The following is an 18,321-nucleotide window of genomic DNA, read 5'->3' as shown; positions in this document are numbered from 1 at the left end:
AACACAAACTAATTAATTTATAATAGTTATCACTTATATTACTATACTAATTATTGTAGTTCTTGAACATGTTACTTTGTTATTATTAAATATATTATTTTTTATAAAATATTTAAAAAACAAAATGATGATAGTATGTAGATAGAGTAAAAATATATATATATGCTAGAAAAATTAAAATTTTTTAAAATTGTTGTTCCCTAAAAATTAGTTAAATATAAATATAAAAATCAATAAAAAAAGTTATTATTTTAAAGTGTGAAAATAACTTGAGTAAACTAAAAATAATAATAGTGTTAAAACCTTTTTAAAGATGTTTAATAAAATTATGATTAAAGAAATGACTCATATTCCACTTTAAATTACACGGGTTTCTCCAAATATTTTATTTTTTTCATAATTTATAAAGTATATGATATATTAAAAAATAATATATCAAATACCCATATAAAAATAGTTATATTATAAAATTATAAAGGTAAAATCAATTATTTGTTAGTGAAAGTGTAAATATATTAAATATTAATTAATTAATTAATTAATTATTTTTATTTCAATTTAATTTTATTTCTCTGATATTCTTAATTCCAATTTTAATGGAGAATCAACATTGAAAATATAATTAAAAAGCCAATGATTTAATTTTATTTATTTTTTTAATCCAGGGCCCATACAGATACAGTCCCTTATCCCTAAACCCCCAAGGAAGAAAAAAGCAAAACGACACCGCATTGAGAAGCGATAGCCGATAAAAGAGCGGTAAAAATGGTAACACCCATGGAAATTTCCGTCGTTAGAAGCAAACGGACACAGCCCAGGTGTCTTTCTTAAATGGCCCGACCCTATGTTTTCGCTTGCCAGTTCACTACAGCCAAACACAATTATACAACAGCCAAACAAGTAGCAGTGGTTTTCTTCAATCTTCGCAGCGACTTATAGTCAGTCACATACAAAGACTTCTCTTCTTTCTTTCTTTTCGCTTCAGTTTCTTTCTTTCACACGCAGATTTGAGATTTCTACTACCGTCTTATTTCTGGTCTCTTTCTAGATTGGAATTTTCAGTAATGGCGAAGATTGGCAAGATAGTGCTTGACTCTGGGTGGCTTGCGGCCAGATCAACGGAGGTGCAACTCACTGGGACGCAACTAACAACCACTCATCCTCCTAGTGGGTCTACCTCGCCTTGGATGGAAGCTGATGTCCCCGGAACGTAATCTACTCCATTTTGCTGCTCCAGCTTTTCAAACTGCTTGCAGGCCAAATTAGTTTGATTTTGAATGTTTTATTTTAATCTGATAAAAATCCTATCTTTTTTTTTCACTTATTTAATCTGTTCTTAATGCGATTTTGAGTTAGAGAAGTAGGAGGGTTAATCAATTAATTGAACTGCTATGGGCTTGATCAAAATTGTTGCTTTTTCTTTTTGAATTAAAGTAAGTGCATGGTTGGAATTGTGTTTGATGAGGTGCAGTATAGTGATAGGTTTTTTTTTTTTTTTTTTATTTCTTTTGCAGTGTTTTGGGAACCCTTGTAAAGAACAAAGTGGTGCCTGATCCTTTCTACGGATTGGAAAACGAAACAATCATAGATATAGCTGATTCTGGGAGGGAGTATTATACATTTTGGTTCTTCACCACTTTTGAGCGTAAGCTGGTATGCGATACAGACTCTGATTGCCTTGTTGAATTGACTTCAGTTTTTGCCCCAGAATTTTATATTCATAATTGTTTTCAGCAATGGATCATGCTAAACCATTAACTTGCATTAAAATGTGAAAAAAAAAAAAGAAAGAACTTGGTCTTCTAAAATTCCAGGAAATTTCTTATGCTTCTTGATTTTTGATATGTTCCTTACGAATACCTGTCCCTAATTACTAGACATTTTCCAGTCAGGAAATCAGCACCTGAAGTTGAATTTTCGTAAAATCAATTACTCTGCTGAAGTATATTTAAATGCATACTAAGCCACTAACTTGCATCAAAATGTTAATAAAAAAGTGAACTTGATTTTCTAAAATTCCAGGAAATTTTTTATGCTTCTTGATTTTTGATATGTTTCTTTCGATATCTGTACCTAATTACTAGACATTTTCCAGTCAGGAAATCAACACCTGGTGCTGAATTTTCGTGCAATCAATTACTCTGCTGAAGTATATTTAAATGGACACCAGAAGGTGTTGCCAAAAGGGATGTTTCGAAGACATTCTCTTGATGTTACTGATATTCTAAATCCTGAAGGTCAAAATTTGCTGGCTGTTCTTGTTCATCCTCCAGATCATCCTGGGAAAATTCCTCCTGAGGGGGGGCAGGGCGGTGATCATGAGGTATATAAGCATTATTGCAAGATTCATTTCATTCTATGCTTTATGCTTTTCTTGTTTCTAATATCTTTCCAGAAATGCAGAGATATATCTGGATTTTGGGTGAATGCATTATTGGCTGAAAGTAAGTCTATAATTAACTGCAAACTGAACGTGCTACCTAACATCCTGTTCTTTTCCCCTTTCTTTCAGATTGGAAAAGATGTTGCTACACAATACGTTCAGGGTTGGGATTGGATAGCTCCTATAAGGTGGCAAGCCATTACTTTTGAAACTAAAGAGTGTAAACCTTAGTTTTTTGATTCCCCATATAATTCCAGTCTCTATATGGTTGGTTAAAATGACAACAGTTTTGTTATTAGAGTTGGTTATAGAACATAAGCACTGTTTTTGAAGTTCATGATGATGAGGCAAAACCAATTTACTCAACCTTATGCTGTTTTTTTTTCTTCTTTGGTTCAACCTTAAAGTATGGGTATTCATCCATTTGCTAACTTAATTAACGCATACCTTGGAGGTCTAATGTGCAGTCATTACTATGTCAGGGATAGGAACACTGGCATATGGGATGAGGTATCAATTTATGTTACTGGGGTGAGTTCAATGATACATCCTGAAACTACTTTCTTGATCTTTAACAATGGTCTTTATATCTTTATGGTATTTCATAATTCATATTACTGGGCTATCAGATTTTTTTGAGCTTATTTTTACTTGTAAGTATTTGTTTTCTTTGCAATAGTTTCTGGGCCACCTGATACAGTGATACTTCTTGAAGTACCTGAAAGAATATTTTTTTGTTGTTGCTAATTATAGATCACACACGAGCTCAATCCTATCATTTCTTTAGACTTAATTGTAATCTCATTCAATTCAGAGTCAAATCTAAGACTTTGGCACTTGATGGTGGTTAATATGATTTTGTAATAGTTAGAATTTTACATATTGGGACATTTCAATTTGTGCAGCCAGTGAAAATTATAGATCCCCATTTAGTTTCAACATTTTTTGATGGATACAAGAGGGTATATTTGCATGCTACAACTGAGTTGGAAAACAAAGGTGCCTGGGTTGCTGAATGTAATTTGAATATCCAAGTATCATTAGAGCTTGAAGGAAGCATTTGCTTAGTTGAGCATCTTCAGACACAACATGTGTCAATCCCAGCTGGAAAAAGTGTTCAATATACATTTCCTGAGGTCAGTTACAGCATGCATCACTGATCTTCAAAGTTAAAATGATATTGGTTGCCTTTTTTTATTACTTCTCAATAGTCCATCTTAAAATTATAGCTTTGTGGTAATTTCTATCTTTTGTTTCTATGCATTATATAATATAGGCAAAAATGGTGTGTGTATCTCTTTTCTGTTTTTTGTTTTCATAGAAATTTATTTGTAAAAGCTTTATTTCATATCTTCTGGGTATTTTGAGCATAGTTGTGAAAGGCGCGCCTGAGGCGAGAAGCGCGCCAAACTCCAAGGACATAGCCTCAACCCTTCAAAGGCGGGCGACCTCACTGAGGCGCACCCAGGCGCTAGGTGCGGCCCAGCAAGGTCAGCTCCACCATTGCAGAAATTGACTGGACAGAAAAAAAAAAAAAAAGAAGAAGGAGGAGGCGGAGGAGGAGAAGAAACGTCACGTACCTCGACTTAACTTCTCTGGTGCCTTTTATTGGATGGCAGCTGGCGTGTAACTTGTCTCATACTAAGTTAAGAGTAATGGCCTATTGTTTAAATGGCTGTTAGTTTAAATGGGTTGATGATTTAAATGGACTAGTCGTTATTAGTTTTTTTTTTTTATATAATTAAATATTAAATATAAATTAGTTTAATATTTAATACATAATTATTTGTAATAAGTTTACAGGATTTAATTTAAATAATTTTAAATTATGTACTAAGGTACTATTAAATTAAATATATAGTAAAAATCAAAATTATTATACAATAGAAAATTAAAACTATCATTTCAATATTATATTTGATTAAAGTAAAATTAGTATAATATATTTTAATGATAATTTTCACTCGTATATGTACTTTAATTGACAATAGTGATGGTGAAATAAAATAAAAATAAGTAATAAAATAAATAATATATTAAATATATTTTTATATGTAATTAATGTTATATTAACTAAATTTATAGTACTTATATAATTTATTTTTATAAATTATTTTATTTTTGTGCCTCACCTCACTCAGGTGCGCACTTTGCACGTAGGCTCCAGGACCCTTGGTGCTTTAGTGTGCGTTGAGCCTTTAATAATTATGATTTTGAGGCCAAGAAAACTTAGTGACATGTTCTTGGCAGGAATGTAACCAATTTATGACATTCTTCAAAGCCTATTTATTCAGGTGCCCTACCAGAGTGCTGCTTATGCCAGCACAATCCTCCTGATACACTTGTGAGGTTCTTATTATTTAATCAACTTCCTTGTGGTCTTTAGTTCTTCTAACCTAAAAAGGATTTCTCTCATACCTGCTCTTCTTATATATATATATATATATATATATAATGCTCTCTGTGATTCATGTATGCTACAAAAACAAGGTTTTTTCATTTAGCTGTTTTTAATTGGTTATATAACCCACATAAATTTGATACAGTTCCAATGTCCATTTATTCTTAGATAGAACATCTTGTTATTTAAACATCTTTCCCTTTAAACCTGATTGTTACTTCACTATACTATATTGCCCCATTTGTTTGAATCATTAATTTATGATTGGCATAGTAACCTAAGATCTTAGATTCCAAGTTTTATGGCAAAGAAAATTCTGCTTGTTCATGGCTAATATTGAAAGATGTTGAAACTTGAATGGTTGTGGGAATACCTGCAACTACTATTTATTCTCCATTAAGGGGTATCCAAGGTTAATCAACTTTCTTATTCAGCGTAGCTAATTTACAAGCAAGTTAAAGGAGATTCATCAGTGGAATGTTTATTCTGCATTTAGTCAAAAAGTGACCTTTTAAATTCATTCACTAAAATTCCTTTACAGAGAATTGGATGTATATGGTAATAGGTTTACTGAGTTTTTGGATTGTTCCTGATCTCAACCTTCAGCTAGTTTTGTTGATTTAATTTTGGAGATTTAATTTTCGAGATTAAGTCCTTATCAAGTGCTAACAGTTCGAACTGGCAGCTTTTTTTCTACAAGCCCAATTTATGGTGGCCAAATGGTATGGGAAAGCAATCCATGTATAATGTTATTATTACTGTTGATGTGGGGGAATATGGGGAGTCTGACTCATGGAGCCATCTGTTTGGATTCCGTAAAATTGAGAGCTACATTGATAGCAGAACTGGTGGGAGGTATTGCTATGTGACATTTAGCAACCGATTAGTGTTATCTGTTCAAGTTTCTACCCTTAGCTTCTGCAACTAGTTTTATAACCCATGCATTCTCATAGGTTGTTCAAGGTCAATGGGCAGCCTATTTTTATTCGTGGTGGTAATTGGATATTGTCAGATGGGTTACTGCGGCTTTCCAAAAAACGTTACAGAACAGACATAAAGTTCCATGCAGATATGAATTTTAACATGATCCGGTGCTGGGGTGGTGGATTAGCTGAGAGGCCAGAATTCTATCATTACTGTGACATTTATGGTTTACTGGTAAGTGCTGCCTCTCTCTCTCTCTCTCTCTCTCTCTCTCTCTCTCTCCTCCCCTCCCCTCCCCACCAAAAAAAAAAAAGAAAAAAACACGTGCATATATATAACCACTTTGCAGATTTAATAAAATAAAGTTTTGGAAACGTTTGCTTTCTTTTAAATGCTGGACTTATCATCATGGATAACTTTGCTGATCCTACCTAGGATTTCAATGCGTCATCACATGTTGACATCATTTTTTTGTAGTTTTACTTTTAATGGGCTACAAGATTATTCTAGTTCACATGCCTGATCCAAGTTTTGTAGGTATGGCAAGAGTTCTGGATTACTGGAGATGTTGATGGAAGAGGTGTACCAGTATCAAATCCAGATGGTCCACTTGACCATGACCTTTTTCTGCTATGTGCTAGAGACACTGTCAAGCTTCTCAGAAACCATCCTAGTCTTGCTCTTTGGGTGGGTGGAAATGAACAAGTTCCACCACCCGACATCAATGATGCTTTAAAGAATGATCTAAAACTTCATCCCTTTTTTGTGATCTCTGAAGAAACTGGCAAGTCTATGGAAGACTTGTCTTTGCAATCAGTCGATCCTAGCCAATATCTAGATGGCACACGTGTTTATATTCAAGGATCCATGTGGGATGGCTTTGCAAGTGGAAGGGGGGACTTCACTGATGGCCCCTATGAAATCCAAGATCCTGAAAGCTTCTTTAGGGATGATTTTTACAAGTATGGATTCAATCCTGAGGTTGGTTCTGTGGGAATGCCAGTTGCTGCTACAATCAGAGCAACGATGCCTCCAGAAGGGTGGCAAATTCCATTTTTTAGGAAGCTTCCCAATGGTTATGTAAAAGAAGTTGCAAACCCTATATGGGAATACCATAAATATATTCCTTATTCAAAACCAGGCAAGGTTCATGATCAGATCTTGTTGTATGGGACACCAACAGATCTTGATGATTTTTGTTTGAAGGTATAATGAAATCTTACATTTTCAGGATATTTTAATGTTCTTCTAAGCTTCTATTAATCTGTTTTTTAACAAATCATCTCAGGCTCAGCTTGCAAACTACATTCAGTATAGAGCTTTAGTGGAGGGCTATACTTCTCATATGTGGGGAAAACACACTGGTTTCTTAATTTGGAAGACTCAGAATCCTTGGACAGGTTTGAGAGGCCAGTTTTATGATCATCTTCTTGACCAGACTGCAGGTTTCTATGGTTGTCGTTGTGCTGCTGAGCCAATCCATGTCCAGCTGAATCTAGCTACATATTTTATTGAGGTAATCTACGCTAATATAATCCCTAATTGATGGGAGAAATTTTGGCATTAAAAGATCTAACTGCAACATTTTTTTAAAAACTTGCTATATAAAAAATTTATTAGTGTTTTTTTTTCTTCTTTTTTTTAAATTTGTGTTGCTTTTCTATTTACCCTGCCATAAACAGGTTGTTAATACCCAGTCGGCAGAACTCTCTGATGTAGCCATCGAAGCATCAGTATGGGATCTATCAGGAACCTGCCCATATTATAAAGTTTTTGACAAACTCTCTGTTCCACCAAAGAAAATAGTGTCCTTTGGTGAGATGAAGTATCCGAAATCTAAAAAGCCCAAGCCACTCTACTTTCTTCTTCTCAAGCTTTACAATATGTCAGATTACAGCATTATATCTAGGAACTTCTACTGGTTGCATCTGCCTGGTGGAGATTACAAGCTGTTGGAGGCATACAGGAAGAGAAAAGTTCCCCTCAAGATAACATCAAGGACTTTTATTAAAGGATCCACTTATGAAATGGAAATGCATGTGAAGAATACCTCTAAGAAACCAGATTCTAAATGCTTTACTTATAAGAATAATTTCATTACCAGACTGGGTGATGATGATTTTGACATGGCCTCTCTGGAACCTGTAAACATTGGAACCAAAGAAAAAGATGAAGTTGGTTTATTTCAAAGGATCTGCAGGCATTTCTCACGGGAAACTGATGGTCTCAGGGTTGCTGAAATTAATGGTACTGAAGAAGGAGTTGCTTTTTTCCTTCATTTCTCTGTACATGCATCGAAGACAGAGCACAAGGAAGGGGAAGACACAAGAATTCTTCCTGTTCATTACTCGGACAACTATTTTTCACTTGTGCCAGGCGAGGTGATGCCCATCAAGATATCTTTTGAGGTTCCTCCAGGCGTTACCCCACGGATAACACTTCACGGCTGGAATTATCATGGAGGGCATGCTGTTTTCTGAGCTCAGCTCCAGTAGTTACTCTCCATCGATCATTGGCTCCCTTAATCAATCTCCTTCGTGGTTAGAAATTCAGAGGTGGTTTCATTAATGTTTAAATTGATTCGACTTCTGGGGTCATAATTGTGTCATTTACAATGCCAAAAACATCTGCTAGTTAGATGTTTCTCATAGTGACACCAAAATAAAGCATGCTACCATTCCAGGCATCATTCACACATTTCTTTTTTTATTATTATTTTATTTATTTATTTTTATTTCCTGTTGTCTGATAGTTCCTTATGTAGCCCAACTTTTTATTTGTAAACAACTGCGATGAAGAACTGTATTTAGCATTTGAGTTACTTTTCTTGGTTCTGTAATATATCTGATCATTTCTGGTTAAATAGACACATTAACAAGCAAGCACTAAGTCTCCCCCATCCCCATTTACACCTCTTCCAAGATTATTTACCATTATGGTGTGAAGGAATTATTCCCCTTTATAGTGTGAAGGGAGAAGAATACCTCTTATTGTGTAGCTCACTAATTGGCTCATTATGTCTCTATTAAATTAATAAAAAAAATAAGTTTTATCTAAGTCCACCCAAAGTACTACTTGTATAAAATTAATTTGATTTACTAATAAACTTCATAAAAATTATTTATAAATGATTTTCATTTTAATATCTTGCGTATCAAATGTGTAGTGTTACTAGTTTATAGATTTTTGGTTTATAATTTATTTGTAAATTTTATTAATTTTGTAGAATTTATCTAGTATAATTAAAATTTATTTTAATTAATAAATTTTAATTCAATAATATTAAAATATTAACTGATAAAATTTAAAATTCATACTTAATTTACAAATAAATAAATATATGCTAAACACGTTGTATGTTAAAAGTATAATTTTTAATATTATTAAAATTTTAGTTTAATTTAAGAATAATGCATGCCCCAAACCCATTCCTCTGAGGTCAACTAAACTAGCGTCTTTGAAATTGAGGTGTCGCATATATTGTCTCCCATTATCATTTCATGGATGAAATCCAAATGGGTCATTCATAAGTTGAATTCCCATCTTCCCTCTTCGGTAAACTCTGTGCTGTCTCTATTCAAAACGCAAATCCACCAGGTCCAGTCTTCAAAGTCTTCAACTTTTGTCCTCAATCACGTAGATATAAGCCTTCTCTTATCTGTCTCTGGAAGGGAAGGTTACTTCCATCTAGGTTCTTCCATTCATGCCTCCATTATCAAAAACCATGAATTTTTACTACTCCAGAACCATTCCATTTTCCGAAATGTCCTTGTTATTTGGAACTCTCTCCTTTCTATGTATACAAAATGCGGGGTCGCTTGCGATGCTGCTAAATTGTTTGATCATATGCCTATGAGAGATACTGTCTCATGGAATACAATGATTTCCGGGTTTTTAAGGAATGGGGACTTTGATACGGGTTTTGGGCTTTTTAAACAAATGCGAGAATCAGGTTTCTATCAGTTGGATCAAGCAACTTTAACCACGATATTATCGGCTTTTGATAGGCCTGAGCTTAGTTTTGCCAACAAAATGATACACTCTTTGGTGTTTTTAAATGGTTTTGAGCGAGAAATAACAGTAGGGAATGCATTGGTCACATCATATTTCAAATGTGGGTGTTCTAGTTTCGGGAGGCAGGTCTTTGATGAGATGCTTGAAAGGAATGTTGTTACTTGGACAGCTATAATATCAGGGCTATCACAAAATGAATTGTTCGAGGATAGTTTGAGGTTATTTGTGAAAATGCGTCATGGAATGGTAGAACCCAATTTTTTGACATACTTGAGTTCATTGATGGTGTGTTCTGGTTTGCAGGCATTAGGGGAAGGGCGTCAAATTCATGGACTTGTATGGAAATTGGGAATTCAATCAGATTTGTGCATTGAGAGTGCATTAATGGACATGTATTCAAAATGTGGAAGTCTGGAAGATGCATGGAGGATTTTTGAATCTGCAGTCGAGCTTGATGAGGTTTCCATGACTGTAATTCTTGTGGGTTTTGCACAGAATGGGTTTGAGGAAGAAGCCATACAATTTTTTGTAAAAATGGTGAAGGCAGGAACTGAGGTTGATCCAAACATGGTTTCTGCTGTTCTTGGGGTGTTTGGTGTGGATACCTCGTTGGGTCTTGGCCAGCAAATACATTCATTGGTTATAAAACGAAGCTTTGGTTCTAATCGCTTCGTTGGCAATGGGCTCATTAATATGTACTCAAAGTGTGGAGAGTTGCAGGATTCAATCAAAGTCTTCAGCAAAATGCCACAGAGGAATTCTGTCTCCTGGAACTCTATGATTGCTGCTTTTGCTCGCCATGGGGATGGCTTTAGAGCACTGCAATTGTATGAAGAGATGAGACAGGAAGGAGTAGAACCAACAGATGTTACTTTTCTCTCATTGCTTCATGCTTGTAGTCATGGAGGCTTAGTTGACAAGGGCATGGAATTCTTAAAATCTATGACTGAAGTTTTCAGAATTAGTCCTAGAACAGAGCACTATGCTTGTGTTGTTGACATGTTGGGCAGGGCAGGGCTTCTCAATGAAGCTAAGACTTTCATTGAGGGGTTGCCTATGAAGCCCGATGTGCTTATTTGTCAAGCTTTGCTTGGAGCATGTAGCATTCATGGAAATACTGAAGTGGGGAAATATGCAGCAGAGCAGTTGTTTTTATTAGAACCCGACAATCCAGTGCCATATGTTTTGTTGGCAAATATATACTCTAGTGAAGGTAGATGGAAAGAAAGAGCATGGACTATTAAGAGAATGAAAGAAATTGGGGTGGTAAAAGAAACAGGTATGAGTTGGATTGAGATTGACAAGAAAGTGCACAGCTTCGTTGTTGAGGACAAAATGCATCCCCAAGCTGTTATCATATATGGGGTTTTAGCAGGGTTATTTAGACTTATGAAAGATGAAGGTTATAAACCAGATAAGAGGTTTATTCTGTATTACTTGGATCAAGATGTCAAGCACAACTAATAATAATAGTTCTACTGCTTAATACATAGGGCTGTGAATTTAACTTGTAGAGAAATTTGGAGGACGGGAAGGCTGTTGTTTGGCACCCTTTCTAATGCTCTCTTTATTTTATCTTGAACCATTTAGAAAGCTGTCAACAAAGTGTATGTTCAATGGAATGGAATTAAGAGCTCAGCTTGTGCACCTTCATCATCTAGAAACTGCCACTGAGGAATTAAGAGCTCAACCTGTAGAGAGCCAACTGATTAAAGCAAAGGACAAATTGAAATGGAGAAAACAAAGATAGGATGGATGAGGTTGTAAAAGATTATCTACCAGCTACCAAACTACCTTGGAAATATGGCCTATGTTATAATATCTTTTTGATTCATCAAATTTTGCAAAGAAATATTAGTACGTTAATATTTTAATTTGTTTAATTGTTTTATTATATTGTTTTAAATTTTTAAGATAAAGATTTAGTTGAGTTAAATTATTTTATTTTATTATTACGTTAATATTTATTTTTTAAAATTTTTTATTATATAAATTGTAAATTTTATACTTAATTTGAAATTTATTAATAAATTTTAAAATGTATATTTTTTGAATTTATAAATAAATTTTATAATTAATTTCGATTGATTTGAGATTAAAAGCAACAGATGTTATTGTTATAATATTAAATTATTCTGTAAAATAAAACTAATTAATGGGCCGACGCAATGTTAACAGGCCACATTCTGGGCCCAATGGTTTCAAACTGAAAGTTCTCACACGCTCCAAAGATTACATAGCCGTTAGAAACAGCTAAATTCCCCAATTTGTCAAGCTCGATCAAACGGCTCATACTTATTCAATTCAAACTTGAATCCGATCAAAACCCTACACAGCCTCTGTCAGATAGTCTCTCTCTCTCTCTCCCTCTCTCTCTCTCCCTCTCTACTGTCTCGCTCTCTGTCTCTGCAATTCTTGCTACTAGCCTTCTGATTTTCGAGGCGATGGATGGTACGATCCTTCCTTTACAGATTCTTGATTTATTTTTATTTCTGTTTTGGATTAATAATGGAATCGAGAATTTTTTTTTCTCAGATCCAACAGTGGAATTGATACTTGGAAACTGCAATCACACAATTCCTATTTGCGACTCAAAGCCCAATTTATCCTCTTTCTCAGGTTTTGTTTACTGTTTCCCTTTTATTTTTCTTTTTAATGTCAAGAAAACATTCAATTTCTGTGACGACTTATCTGTTCTCAAAACTTGTTCCCAATTTCTTTAAATTCGACAAATTTATCTTTGAAATTTAGATCAAATTATGCTGATTTACCTTTTTTCCCCCCAAAATCTCAATTCAAACTCTCGAAGATGCAAATTGCGTTTTAATTTCATTTCTATTTTGTAATCCAAAAGAAATGTTCAAATACAACTATGGATTCTTTTCGTTTTGATAATCCTTACTTTAAGCAATCGAGTAGATATCTTGTGCCTTATTATAACTCTATATCTGTAATTTGGAAGCTAAAATGAGGTTTTGTTTGATGGTTTAGAAATAGATGAAGAAACTGCAAATTCTATGAGTGAGGATAGTGCATCCAGCAGAAACCAAGAAACTTCACTTAAGGGGCCCACATTGCCAATATTGCAGAAAATAATCAATTTGAGCTATCAAATTCAGGTGAGGTTCTCTGGCCTTGCGACCCTCTCAATCTGGTTGATAGTTAAGTTGGGAATAAGAAAAGAAAAGGAATAAATCAATGATATATTAATGGCTTCCATAGCTAAGTCAAGTGGTTCAGTTGTTGATTGGTTTGTTCATTGAGTTCAATTCTTTCTGCTTTAGAATTTGAAGAAAGAACATGCAATTCTCTCCAATCAAGTGAAGACAGTAAGTACAGATTCGTTTCCTGGCCCTGAAGTTTTAGACACTCTTCAACTTCTCAGTGAGTACCCAGTTTGTGGCAGTTGGATTTGGTTTCTCATTTGTCTTTTCTTGGTTTTAATATGTTTGTTGTTGCTATATTGGCGTTAGGTAATGAATATGAACTTTTAAAGAAGAAGTACCAAGAAGAGTCATCTGAACGCAGACGGCTTTACAATGAAGTGATTGAGCTTAAGGGCAATATTAGGGTCTTCTGCAGATGTAGACCGCTAAACCAAGTTGAAATTGCCAGTGATTGTAATTGTGTAGTTGAATTTGATTCGTCCTTAGATAATGAGCTGCATATTATTTCCTCTGATTCTTCAAAAAAACAATTCAAGTTTGACCATGTGTTTAGGCCTGAGGATAACCAAGGTATTTTGAGATCTTATTCCCAACTTTTCCATGCAGAAAGTTGTGTTATTAATGTTTGTCCCATTTGAGTCTTAATCCTGCGTCTTTTTGCAACGCGCAGAGGCTGTTTTCGCTCAAACCAAGCCCATAGTGACTTCTGTGCTTGATGGCTATAATGTATGCATATTTGCCTATGGCCAAACTGGAACAGGGAAGACATTCACAATGGAGGGGACCCCTGAAAAGAGGGGAGTAAACTATAGAACTCTGGAGGAGTTGTTTCGGATTTCTCAAGAGAGAAGTGGAGTTATGAGATATGAGCTATTTGTTAGCATGTTAGAGGTTTACAATGAGAAAATAAGAGACCTCTTAGTGGAAAACTCCAACCAGCCCCCTAAAAAGTAGGTTTCTCTTTTTCTATTATTTGGTAGTCACCTCTAGTGACTTTCAATCAACTGTTCAGTTCTTGTACTTCAGTTGCATATAGTTGTTTGAGTTGCATATAGTTGTTTTTTTTTCTTGGTAATGACTTAGAACGTATTTCCTCTACTGATTGTTACTGCCTGATGGAGGAAATTAAGTATGCTCATATGAAAAATTAACTTGCTTATGGGTAATTTCCATAATGATTGGAATATGGAAACTATTTGGAAGAATTTTCAATTTACTAATTTCTGCGCAAATGTTTGTATCTTGCACAGTTAAAAGTGTTTTACCCATGGAAACTAATTGGGCTACATTCAATAAGATATAACAAACTTAACAGAAGGGGTATTTGTTTTAGGAGGCAGTGATATTTGGTCAATTCATATTCATCTTATTATAGGATGTAATCTGAAGTTGACCAGAATTTTTTTTTTTCCTTTTGAAGCATGCATCGTATTATAGGATGCAATCTGAAGTTGACGAGAATTATTTTTTTTTTCTTTTGAAACATGCTTGCAGGTTGGAGATAAAGCAAGCAGCAGAAGGGACACAAGAAGTTCCAGGACTTATTGAAGCTCGAGTCTATGGCACAGAGGAAGTATGGGAGCTACTCAAGTCTGGAAGCCGAGCGAGATCAGTTGGTTCTACCAGTGCTAATGAGCTCAGCAGCCGTTCTCACTGGTATCGCTAAATCCTTCATTTCCTGTCTCTGGTTCATTTCTTCCTCTGGATAGACTTTATGGGATCTCACCAATAGTAAAGAAGATTAGTATAGAAAATTTGAGATATTTCCTTGATCTTAGGAATAAAAATGGATGTGCAAAAATTATATTGATCAATTAAAGAGCTGACCTAAAACAAGCCTATAGATCCATGATAATGACCAAATATTGCTTCTATGTAGTTTGTTGCGAGTAACTGTAAAAGGGCAGAGTTTAATAGATGGGCAGAAGACGAGGAGTCATCTTTGGCTGGTAGATTTGGCTGGCAGTGAGCGTGTGGCGAAGATAGAAGTTGAAGGAGAAAGGTTGAAGGAATCTCAATTTATAAATAAATCTCTCTCAGCGCTTGGTGATGTTATCTCTGCACTTGCATCAAAAACAGGCCACATTCCTTACAGGTCTTTTTCTCTCTCTCTCTGTCCATCAATTACAAACAATACATGTCTTAAAAAATTTATTATATCTTATCAACATTTTTGTTGTGTGTAAATCAGGAACTCAAAGCTCACTCATATGCTACAGAGCTCTCTAGGTAAACATTTTTCTTTATTAAGCAATAAGTTGTCTGTAAATCCTCAGATTAGTAAATGTGCTATAATTGCTAGGTAGAATTGTAGGCTTTTTTTTTTTTTTTTTCTTTCAATAAGGATGCTAACTGGAACCTGAGATGCAGGAGGAGATTGCAAGACATTGATGTTTGTCCAGATAAGCCCAAGTGCTGCTGACCTTGGGGAGACTCTGTGCTCGTTGAATTTTGCCAGTCGAGTTCGGGGAATTGAAACTGGCCCTGCTCGCAAGCAGGCAGATTTCACTGAGCTGTTCAAGTACAAGCAAATGGTGGGTATTCTTGTTGAAGCTAACTTTTCAGTTTGCTTCAAATTGATTCAATTGAGGTTTCTTAAATTTGTAAAAACAGGCAGAAAAGCTACAGCATGATGAGAAGGAAACAAAGAAATTGCAGGAGAATTTGCAGTCCATGCAGTTAAGGCTTGCTGCTAGGGAACATAAGTGCAGAAGCCTTCAAGAAAAGGTAACTAACCTGTCATTTAAAGCTTCCTCTTAAACAAGTGTTATTAATACAAAATTGTGTTTTAGTACAACTGCTTCAACTAGTTTAATTGCAACCTTGATGAAAATTTAGTAAATGTTTTATGTAAGTTTGACCATTTAAAAACTGAACAAGTTATTGACTTTGGCAACAGGTCCGAGAACTTGAGAATCTGCTGGGAGAGGAAAGGAAGACCAGACTAAAGCAGGAAACGAAAGCCTTTGCAGCCTCTTCGCAGTCTTCATTGCCCTCTCTAAAACGAGCAGCAGAGAAGACCAAGGTAGATAGGAAACCACCTTTGGGTCCTTCAAAACTGAGGCTGCCACTGCGAAGAATCACCAATTTCATACCTCCAACAAGTCCTGCCCATACCAAGAAAACCAAAGATACTGCTTCCGTGGTCCCATCTTCAGTGCAGGATAAAGAAAATATTGCAAGAACTGCAATGGCAGGAAGGGACACAAAAAGCCTTTTGCAACCAAGACGTATTTCTATTGCTGTTAGACCCTCTACTACAATGACAACATCAGCACAGGTTCGTCAGCCTAAGAGACGGGTATCTATTGCTACATTCCAGCCTGATCCGAACTCAAACTTGAGAACACCACTCCACACTTCTGCCTCGCGATTAAAGAGCAGTGGTGCTGTTGGCCGACAGTCTTTCATGAAGGACCCAAGAAAGGCCAGATATTCAAGATTGTTCTCTCCATTGCCAGAACTCCAATCAGCATCAGAGACAACACCAACTGCCATGAGGATCAGTAGTAAATTCATGGGGAGTCCTCCAACTCAGGCAGGCTCTTGGAAGCCAAGGCATCCAACGGTAGTTGCATTGCAACGAAAAGCATTGGTGTGGAGTCCCCTCAAGTTGAGAGGAATGAAAAATTACAGGAAGTCATTGTTACCTTCTCAACCCTTGGCTGAGATCATACAATGAACCTTGTTTTGAAATCATTTTCCTGGGGCATTACTGCACAAATGTCCCTTTTAGGATTAAAGATTTTATATTTTTTTCATAGGGTATTATTGCACAAACGTATGCATTTTTGCTTACTAATCCTGTCAATTCTCAGTGCATTGTTCTCCATTTCTGTATCAAATCCCAGACTGGTTTTTTATTTTTTAGCCTCATTCCTGCATAAAAAATATAAAGAGTTGTTTTAAGCACCCAAGTGTCTTTCTCTAAGCTTTAGCCTTAATGGTAAATAAGTAGATAGTTTATGAGGAGTCGTGTTTTATAATTCTCCTTTTTTTTTTTTTTTAACTCATGCGTCGAGTTGTATAAATTTTGGGTGTTTGGTAACTCTTCGTCGATAAAGAGTTGAAGACTAAATATATTATAATTTTTTATTTGAGCTTATTAAAAAATATATATAGGAAATTATATGTAAATTTTCCCTCTTTTGTCGAGTTCTCATATTTATTTATTTATAAAATTTTTATTAATAAATTAGATGTTATCCCTCTATGTATTTATATTAATAAAAATTTTATTACTCTTAATTAGATTAAAAAATCATAGCCATCCAATAGTTAAAATAAAAACGAAATAATTTATTTTTTTATAAGAATCTTATTTTGTTTATTTTTTTTAACTATTAGTAGAATTAAAAAAAAAAAGTACTCGTCGCTCATAAATTGCCAATTGTTTTTTATAGAAATCTTTTTTTTATATAAAATGAATATATTATTATAAAATCAAATTTAAGTAGAAATCAAAAAAAATCTCTTGTAATAAATTTTAATTTTAATTCAATAATACATAAACTATCTCTCTTATCCTTTTGAATACGATTGTAATATATATCATTAAACTAAAACTCATCAATAAATATATGAATCATTAATAAATATATATTTATTTATAGATATATATTTAAATTTTATATCTAATTAAAACTTTTTTAATTTTACCAATTTAATTCATACATATTCGAGTCAATAAATCACATTAATGATATGTTGTAATATCTAATTATATTAAATGCGTTTTTCATTCATAGCTTCATGCTAAATGTGTTTTTATTCACGTTAAATAAAAAGAATATGCTCATATAATTATGTAACGAACTATGCTCATATAGTTGGAAAGGGAGATGGTGGGTTTGATGATTCTGATTAATGTTTCCTAGATTAATATATGAAATATTGGAGCAAACTAAATCTCTTGCTATCTCAGCTCTAAATTTTCATTTGTTGTCTCTTTTCCTCCAATGGCAATGCCACCTCCATCAGTTCCAGCATTGAGATTTTATAAAAGTAGCAATGTTTGACCGGTGGTATCATACCAGACACAATGCTTGCTTCTTAGCTTCATCAGTTCGATTTTATTTATTATTGGTGCATAGCATTTATTTACTTACAAATGTAAATTAGATGAAATTTATAATTTTTAAATATGAAAATAATAGTTTAGTTAAGTTAATTACATTCTACTGATTTGTCTCTCCTTAATAACTATTTTTTTTAATTAAAAATTCATTTGTAGGAATTTTGCCTTTTGCAAAAATAATTATTAATAAAAATTTCATTACTCTTAATACTCATACTCAATACTCAACTAAGTCTTTATCTCAAAAATTTAGGATCGGCTATATAGATATAACTGATAATTATTACTATTAGCTAATAGCTAGTAACTGATAGCGGTTGAGACGAGGGCTATTATAATATACCGAAATTATAGA

General features: G+C 34.3%; 3 protein-coding genes across 5 annotated transcripts; all 3 read left to right on the top strand.

Annotated features, from left to right (window-relative positions):
* Positions 1–760: 760 nt before the first annotated feature.
* Positions 761–8,571, top strand: LOC110644505 (mannosylglycoprotein endo-beta-mannosidase). Of its 3 annotated transcripts, XM_021797314.2 has the most exons (13): positions 761–938; positions 1,049–1,210; positions 1,515–1,653; positions 2,096–2,323; positions 2,513–2,571; positions 2,866–2,914; positions 3,289–3,519; positions 5,470–5,639; positions 5,738–5,942; positions 6,246–6,914; positions 6,997–7,224; positions 7,391–7,523; positions 7,599–8,571. In XM_021797314.2, the coding sequence occupies exons 2-13, from the start codon at positions 1,065–1,067 to the stop codon at positions 8,186–8,188; spliced, it is 2,847 nt and encodes a 948-aa protein (XP_021653006.2). In that variant the 5' UTR covers positions 761–938; positions 1,049–1,064; the 3' UTR covers positions 8,189–8,571. The 3 variants fall into 3 exon arrangements, with proteins under 3 accessions (XP_021653006.2, XP_021653005.2, XP_058002805.1); XM_021797313.2 differs by having other exon boundaries at positions 768–938; positions 7,391–8,571; XM_058146822.1 differs by having other exon boundaries at positions 879–1,210; positions 7,391–8,571.
* Positions 8,572–9,121: 550 nt separating this feature from the next.
* Positions 9,122–11,378, top strand: LOC110644495 (pentatricopeptide repeat-containing protein At3g05340). The gene has a single exon (XM_021797303.2). It carries the CDS (start codon positions 9,213–9,215, stop codon positions 11,184–11,186), a length of 1,974 nt encoding a protein of 657 aa, XP_021652995.2. The 5' UTR covers positions 9,122–9,212; the 3' UTR covers positions 11,187–11,378.
* Positions 11,379–11,986: 608 nt separating this feature from the next.
* LOC110644508 (kinesin-like protein KIN-14S) lies at positions 11,987–16,806 on the top strand. The gene is made up of 12 exons (XM_021797323.2): positions 11,987–12,173; positions 12,258–12,341; positions 12,714–12,841; positions 13,007–13,106; positions 13,196–13,459; positions 13,560–13,839; positions 14,384–14,545; positions 14,769–14,984; positions 15,081–15,118; positions 15,260–15,423; positions 15,503–15,616; positions 15,789–16,806. The coding sequence occupies exons 1-12, from the start codon at positions 12,167–12,169 to the stop codon at positions 16,569–16,571; spliced, it is 2,340 nt and encodes a 779-aa protein (XP_021653015.2). The 5' UTR covers positions 11,987–12,166; the 3' UTR covers positions 16,572–16,806.
* Positions 16,807–18,321: the final 1,515 nt, after the last annotated feature.

Source organism: Hevea brasiliensis, chromosome 5, assembly GCF_030052815.1.
Source record: "Hevea brasiliensis isolate MT/VB/25A 57/8 chromosome 5, ASM3005281v1, whole genome shotgun sequence".
Lineage (NCBI taxonomy): Eukaryota > Viridiplantae > Streptophyta > Magnoliopsida > Malpighiales > Euphorbiaceae > Hevea > Hevea brasiliensis.
Note: the sequence above shows the minus strand (reverse complement) of the source record. Positions and strands in the feature narration are given on the sequence as shown.